At 33.8% G+C, this 7,630-nt stretch overlaps 1 protein-coding gene across 3 annotated transcripts; it reads right to left on the reverse strand.

The window, feature by feature from the left end:
• Positions 1-33: 33 nt before the first annotated feature.
• LOC126746416 (START domain-containing protein 10-like) lies at positions 34-7,582 on the reverse strand. 3 transcript variants are annotated; one of them, XM_050454675.1, is made up of 6 exons: positions 7,452-7,582; positions 4,513-4,635; positions 4,264-4,456; positions 781-913; positions 457-724; positions 34-403 (listed from the first exon to the last, which is right to left on the reverse strand). In XM_050454675.1, exons 1-6 carry the CDS (start codon positions 7,479-7,481, stop codon positions 347-349), a joined length of 804 nt encoding a protein of 267 aa, XP_050310632.1. In that variant the 5' UTR covers positions 7,482-7,582; the 3' UTR covers positions 34-346. The 3 variants fall into 3 exon arrangements, with proteins under 3 accessions (XP_050310632.1, XP_050310631.1, XP_050310633.1); XM_050454674.1 differs by lacking the exon at positions 7,452-7,582 and adding an exon at positions 6,562-6,850; XM_050454676.1 differs by lacking the exon at positions 7,452-7,582 and adding an exon at positions 4,698-4,833.
• Positions 7,583-7,630: the final 48 nt, after the last annotated feature.

Below are 7,630 nucleotides of genomic sequence, written 5' to 3' on the forward strand. Positions count from 1 at the left end.
GAATTGTTTTACTGTTTAAATAAAACCCATACAGCTGTTTAACTTTGTATTATATGTATGAACAATATAGAGGCTAATCTCTTTAACAATGGTATAATAATTTAAATGGAAATCACAGTAATGTTGTTTGTTTGTTTGTAGGCGTATGAATTAAGGAAGAAATCTTTTTGTTTGTGCTATTGCTTTTGAATATCACATTTTTAAGTTCTTTTATAAGCCAAAGAAAAGTAACCATATAAAAAGAAGGTTAAATCATTTTTATTTCAAAACTATAAAAAAGGCAACTTAAAAAAAAAATAAAATATAAAACTCTTGCAGCAATAAGTTAGTTAAAAATACCATCTACTTATTGGTTCTCGTCGTCTGTTTCGAAGTCCTGCCCAGGGTGTTCCACATTAATACACTAAAAAAACCGACTCGATTACATTCAATTTTAAATTTAAAAATTCCACTTACATCGCTAATACTGATCCTGGGACTCATTAGGGTCAACTCCGGATAAATCCAAGGTTTATTCAAAGGATTCGGCTGTCGAGACTTCCACGTTTCGTACCCTTCCACCGCCTTCTTCAGGGTCTTCACCACCTTGGGGGCCAACTTTTGTGTCACCTTATTCACTATCCACGAAGGGAGTCGCCCCTTGGGGTCGGTTTGCGATATGTAGCCGAGAAAACAGCCTTCTTTTCTGCCCCGTATCACGAAACCCGTCATAAAGGATATTGCCCTAAATAAAGTTGACGAATTGCGGAGAGTTTTACAGTGAGAGTTTTATATAGATACCTTATAAAGCCTTTTCTAGGTGCGTAGTTCTTGTGGTGCACCGAGTGGTTTATTATGAGTTTCTCCTCGCCCATGTCGAGCCACGACCTTTGGAGGACGAAGTCTCGGTTTTTTAAGGGGGCCGGGCAGGACACTATAGAGGGATGTTTTAAATTTGGTAAGTGAAATTAGCCAAAATAATGCCCCAAACAAAACTGCCCTGGTTACCGAGATAGTTAACCCAGATGTATGTTTTTATCCTTAAATCCAGCCTCAAGGACTTCTTTATATATTGTTAAAAAAATTATGGATATATTCTGAGTAGTTTCAAAGTTATGCCCAAAAATATCCCGTAATGGTTAAAAATCTTGATGCTTCAATTTTGGTGTTCATTATTGGACCTTGGTTAACGAAATTGCCTATAACTCAGAAAGTTTTTGAGATACGAGCGTCCTTTTTATATCAAATTATTAGGTAAGGAGTGCAATTTCTTTGACTAGGACTCTTTAAGAATATTCTTATTATTTCGTGAAAATATTCTGGTGAATAGTGAATAAATAAATAGTAAATAAACAGGAAATTGGGAGAAATAATGCCCCAACGAAAACTGGCCTAGCTCCCCAAAAAGTTAACCCAGATGTATGTTTTCACCCTCAAATCCATCCTTAGGAACTTCTTTAAAGAATGTTAAAAAAATTATCAAAGAATTCCCAGTAGGTCCAAAGTTATGCCCCATAAATGAATAAACATTTTGGCCCAACATGTTCATATATTTCAAATTTAGTGTCTCTTGTACCTTGATGGACTAAATTGCCTCTAACTCAGGAAGTTTTTGAGCTACAAGAGTTGTTTCAATACGAAATTACTGAGTGAGAAACGCTGTTTCTTTAGCTAAGATTCTTTTAAGAATATTCTTTTTATTTCGTAAAAATATCCTTGGGAATAGTGAAAGTTTCCCAAGGAAATTAGCCAAAACTACTCCTGATACGGAAATAGTTAATCCAGATGTATGTTTTTACCCTCAAATCCATCCTCAGGGATTTCTTTAAAATAATGTTTAAAAAATTATGAAAATATTATAAGTAGTTCCAAAGTTAGGCTTAAAAATGTTCTAAATTGGTGTCTCTTGGACCTTGGTTGACAAAATCGCCTCTAACTCATAACCTTTTTGAGGCACAAGAATCGTTAATATATGAAATTATTGAGAAAGACACCGCCTTTCATTGCTTCAAATCGTTTTAAGAATATTCCAATTACTTTGTAAAATATTCTCAAGAATATCAAGGATTGCGAAAAAAAAATTGCCCTGACTAAAACTGGCCTAGCTACGCAAATTTTTAATCCAGAGCGACGTTTTTACCCTTAAAGCAATCCTCAGGAATCCCTTAATATTAATGTAAAAGAATTTTGAATATATTATATGTGGTTCTCAAGTTATGCCCAAAAATGTCGCATAATGTATAAAAATCTTAATGTGGGCAATATGTGTTTCAAAACCTCAAATCTGAGGGCTTTTGGACATTGGTTGACAAAATCGCCTCTAACTCAGAAAGTTTTGGAGGTACAAGAATCGTTCACATATGAAATTATTCAGAAAGACACCCTCTTTCATTGCTTCAAATCCGTTTAAAAATATTCCAATTACTTCGTGAAATATTCTTAGAAGAATATGGAGGATTATAAAAAAAAATTATTCTGTCCAAAACTCATTTAGCTTTGTAAATTTATAACTCAGAATAACGTTTTTACTCTTAAATCCATCGTGAAAAACCCCCATAATATAAATTTAAAAAAAATTTAAATTCTGAAAAGTGGTTCTTAAGTTATGCCTAAAATAAAAATCTCCATGTTTTAAATTTGGTATCTCTTGGACCTTGGTTGACAAAAGTGCCTATAACTCAGAAAGTTTTTGAGATACGAGCGTCCTTCTAATATCAAATTATTAGGTAAGAGTGCAGTTTCTTTGACTAGGACTCTTTTTAAGAATATTCTTATTATTTCGTGAAAATATTCTGGTGAATAGTGAAAGTTTAGCCAGGAAATTGGGAGAAATAATGCCCCAATAAAAACTGCCCAAAAAAGTTAACTCAGATGTATTTTTTTACCCTCAAATCCATCCTTAGGGACGTCTTTAAAGAATGTTAAAAAAATTATCAAAGAATTCCCAGTAGGTCCAAAGTTATGCCCCATAAATGAATAAACATTTTGGCCCAACATGTTCATATATTTCAAATTTAGTGTCTCTTGTACCTTGATGGACTAAATTGCCTCTAACTCAGGAAGTTTTTGAGTTACAAGAGTTGTTTTAATGCGAAATTACTGAGTAAGAAACGCTGTTTCTTTATATAAGATTCTTTTAAGAATATTCTTTTTATTTCGTAAAAATATCCTTGTGAATAGTGAAAGTTTCCCGAGGAAATTAGCAAAAATAACGCCTAAATCAAAACTACTCCTGATACGGAAATAGTTAATCTAGATATATGTTTTTACCCTCAAATCCATCCTCAGGGATTTCTTAAAATAATGTTTAAAAAATTATGAAAATATTATGAGTAGTTCCAAAGCTAGGCTTAAAAATGTTTTAAATTGGTGTATCTTGGACCTTGGTTTACAAAATCGCCTCTAACTCATAACCTTTTTGAGGCACAAGAATCGTTAATATATGAAATTATTGAGAAAGACACCGCCTTTCATTGCTTCAAATCGTTTTAAGAATATTCCAATTACTTTGTAAAATATTCTCAAGAATATCAAGGATTGCGAAAAAAAAAATTGTCCTGACTAAAACTGGCCTAGCTACGCAAATTTTTAACCCAGAGCGACGTTTTTACCCTTAAATCCATCCTCAGGAATCCCTTAATATTAATGTAAAAGAATTATGAATATATTATATGTGGTTCTTAAGTTATGCCCAAAAATGTCGCATAATGTATAAAAATCTTAATGTGGCCAATATGTGTTTCAAAACTGAAGGCTCTTGGACCTTGGTTGACAAAATCGCCTCTAACTCAGAAAGTTTTGGAGGTACAAGAATCGTTCATATATGAAATTATTGAGAAAGACACCCTCTTTCATTGCTTCAAATCCGTTTAAAAATATTCCAATTACTTCGTGAAATATTCTTAAAAGAATATGGAGGATTGCAAAAAAATAACAAAAAAAAATGATTCTGCCCAAAACTTGTTTAGCAATCTAAATTTATAATTCAGAATAACGTTTTTACCCTTAAATCCATCGTGAATCCCCTAATATCAATTTAAACAAAATCTGAATTCTGAAGAGTGGTTCTTAAGTTATGCCTAAAATAAAAATCTCGATGTTTCAAATTTGGTATCTCTTGGACCTTGGTTGACAAAAGTGCCTCTAACTCAGAAAGTTTTCGAGGCACAAAAAACGTTCTCATATGAAATTATTCGGGAGGAAACGCTCTTTCATTGCCTCAAAACCTTTTAAGAATATTCCCATTATGACTGTTCCTAGGAACGTGCGTTTTCTCATACTTACACGCATAATAACCGACGTCATTATTGGGATTTAAATAACCGATCTCGGTGGAGATCAACATGTGTTCGTCCCACTCTTTCCTGTAATCGGGGTCGTGTAGTACGTCGAACATCGTGCTCGCACTAATGTTCTGGAAGACCGTGTGGACTTTGACCATTTTAAAGTTTGTTGCCTGAGTGGATTTGGTCCATACCTACATGTGACATGTACAGGGTGATCGTTAAATATTTAAAAAAAAAAGAAACTTACTCTGGTATTATCTGATTTACTATCGTAGTCCAGTTTCCAACCCTCGTGGCAATCGACCAAATACTTTAACGTGCAAAAATCGCTGTCCTCCGCGATTTTTACCACCCCCACCTCCATTGTACTCTAGAAAAAAAAAACAACAAGTAATTACACTTATTATACAAATAATTAGCTTATAACATTACCCTTGACATTAAAATAGGAACGGAATAGGAATACCATAATAAAATTTATTAACGCATATCGCTTCGTCAATACGTTGAAGAGATGTTACCGAAAAATCAGTAAAACCCAAATTATAATCCCGATAATATGCTGCGGATGTAAACACGACGCGATTGGACCGACGACGTCATCACTGAAAGTTTCACGTGTGTGCGTGGAGGGGGAAGGCGTCGAGAGCGTCTGCATAGGCGTCGATGCAGACAAAACCGCGATACTGCTCTATCCACATGAAAAATAACGGAGAGGATATTATGTGACGTAATAAAAATGGCGGACGTATTGCGTCATCTTGGGAAACAAAAACAAAATGGCGCCTACAACATTTTTAAAGGAGTGAAGTGCCTCCTTCTTATTTAATTAGGGCGTGGATTCGAAGAGTGTAAATCCAGTGACAGTTGGCGCCATCTTGGAACAAACTGATTTTTTCATTTGACAGCTGTCACCTGTTAAAAATCTGAACGTCACTACTCTCGCTTGATTGCTATAACGATCGGTTGGTCGCTTTTAATTACTGTCAGCGTCAAACTGTATTTTTGGTTTCTAATTACTTCTGAAAAACAGTTTCCTTATGCTTTATCGAAAAATTAAGTTTAAGTAAAGCGATTTTGATATGTACATGATTATAACTGGTTACAGGGTGTTTCAAAGTGCGGAAACATATGAAAGTGATGTTTTTTTTAACGGAAACACTATGTATATTATGTGATTTTTGAATTCTACATCGTAAATAAAGATAGGGTTTACGTAGTAGTATGTCGAATAACAATTTCCATGTATTATAGATCGAAATCAAAAAATGCGATGTAAACTAAGCAAATCTAATTTTAATAAATTTTCACAAAATTAGCCGAAAAAATCCAATTGATTCTGGATTTCCTGCAGAAAAGCGAAATTTGCTATTCCCAGTAAAATTTTATTTTTGTCCCTTAAAATTGGACTTACTACCCACTGGACAAATATGTCCATGGAGATATGATAAGTGGGTAGGCAACACTCAATAAAGCAATCCTCCATACAGTGGTTTGATATAATGCGAAAATAGGACAAAACGTGTTTAATTTCTGATAAAAGTCAAAGACTTAAAAAATGATGATTTGTACCACTAGTCGGACTACTTGTGGTAAAAATATTTATTATTTAATCAAAAAAAAAGGCAAAAACAACGGTTTTTGAGGAAATCAAAATTTCGATTTTTTCCCATTTGTGTATTTTGGACCCTGTGAAATAAATGTTTCATAACTTTTTTACTATTAGAGATACAGATATGAATCAAAGACTAAAATGTAAACTAAGCCACTGAGCACGTTTACCATTAGGATAAATTTTTTTAACAAATCAGTAGTTTTTGAGAAAAATCAATTTTTTAGGTGTAAACCTATAATATAAATATTTATATATTTTACGCATGTAAAATATGAATAGCTCCTTTGAATATTAATATTTTATTTTCCTTACGTCATACGTTTAAGAGTTAGGCTTAAGAGTTTGCTGCCTTTTGAGCTTGAGCTAAAGAAATACTGGGAAGAATCTTATGACATAATGCACAATGATTTTCAGAGTGGCGCCATCTTAAAACAAACTAAAAATTTTATTTGACAGCTGTCACCTATCAGTTGAAAATTGCGTTCACCTAATTACCATAAGAAGTAGTTGGTCGGTTTTAATTAAACGTCAAACTGTCTTTTGACCTAAACCGATTTACGTCATGGGGCGTGGCTTATATAATAATCTTACCTTGTGACGTAATATACAAATGAGTTTCAAAGTGGCGCCCTCTTGGGGCAAACACGGCCCGATAGTATGTATGTAAGATTAAAAACTTACCCGAAAGATTTTCGTCTTAGCCCCGGCTAAAATCCCCTCTGCCAACGTAAATTTACTCCTCTGTTTTCTCTGCATCAATCTATCCGAGTAACTCCCATATTGGTGTTTTTTTTTTTAAATATTTATTAAAAAAGAAAAAAAAACTGTTTCGGCAATTTGTCCGCGTCACTTGAAAATTTCCCCCAAAAACTCTTTCGGTTTTTTATTTTTTTAAATATTTTCCGGTCAAAAATGTAACCTAATCGACCAGGTTTTGACAGCCTTCACGTCATTTAGGCCAAATCAAATACCTGCGAAGTAATAATTAACTCACTCGCCACATACCCAGACCAGGTGATCATTGTTAAGTGCTTCTGATTAGATATTAAAGAGCCCGTTTAGGGAGCTGTGGCGACATATCGATAACGTTTACGATATATTTAAATAAATTCTACGTTCAGGGTGTACGCATTAACGTACTGAAACGTTATTTCTCTTCAGGCCAACGGTGTCTATATGTGATAAAGAATCTCGCTTTATTATTAACTATAGCGCGGGAAGCAAACAAACATAACAAATACAAACAAGGCTTAAGGTATTTGCGTTAATTAAAAAGACATTGCAAAGGTTTTTTTTATTACGTTGTAATAAAGCCTTAAATGAAAAATTCAAATTCCTGTCACTTTCCGCCATCTTTAAGAAGGGTCATACTCGTCAAACGTCATAACTGTCAATGGTCAACTTTGACGGTTAGAGTTAATTATTTCATTGATTGACATCTGTCACCTATCAAAGGCAGGAAGGTTTTTGACACTTCTCGGGTAGGAGGGTGAAAAATTGGAAAGGTGAGTCTAATTATTAATTGTACTAAATGATAATTATTTGTACTTTAGACCAATAAATTGACTTACTGGAAAATGACGCTGATGTGCTTCTCTCATAATATAGTCAACACATACTGCTGACGTTTATTTGGATTGGGTGCCGCTAATAGGCCATAGTAACAACAATTATTATACCGCATGTAATAATTTAAATAAATTCAGGCGCACTAAAAAATCTTATTTATTTTTCCACATACGTTTTATAT

The sequence above is a fragment of the Anthonomus grandis genome, chromosome 17 (genome assembly GCF_022605725.1).
Source record: "Anthonomus grandis grandis chromosome 17, icAntGran1.3, whole genome shotgun sequence".
In the NCBI taxonomy this organism is placed as follows: Eukaryota; Metazoa; Arthropoda; class Insecta; order Coleoptera; family Curculionidae; genus Anthonomus; species Anthonomus grandis.

Bases quoted from the DNA above. Each gene is read 5' to 3' on its own strand.
- LOC126746416 (XM_050454674.1), bottom strand. From the start codon at position 6,636: ATGCAGAGAAAACAGAGGAGTAAATTTACGTTGGCAGAGGGGATTTTA. The intron at 4,636-6,561 runs GTAAGTTTTTAA...TTTTTTTTCTAG, and splicing joins CTAAGACGAAAATCTTTCGG to AGTACAATGGAGGTGGGGGT. The intron at 4,457-4,512 runs GTAAGTTTCTTT...TGTCACATGTAG, and splicing joins GTAAATCAGATAATACCAGA to GTATGGACCAAATCCACTCA.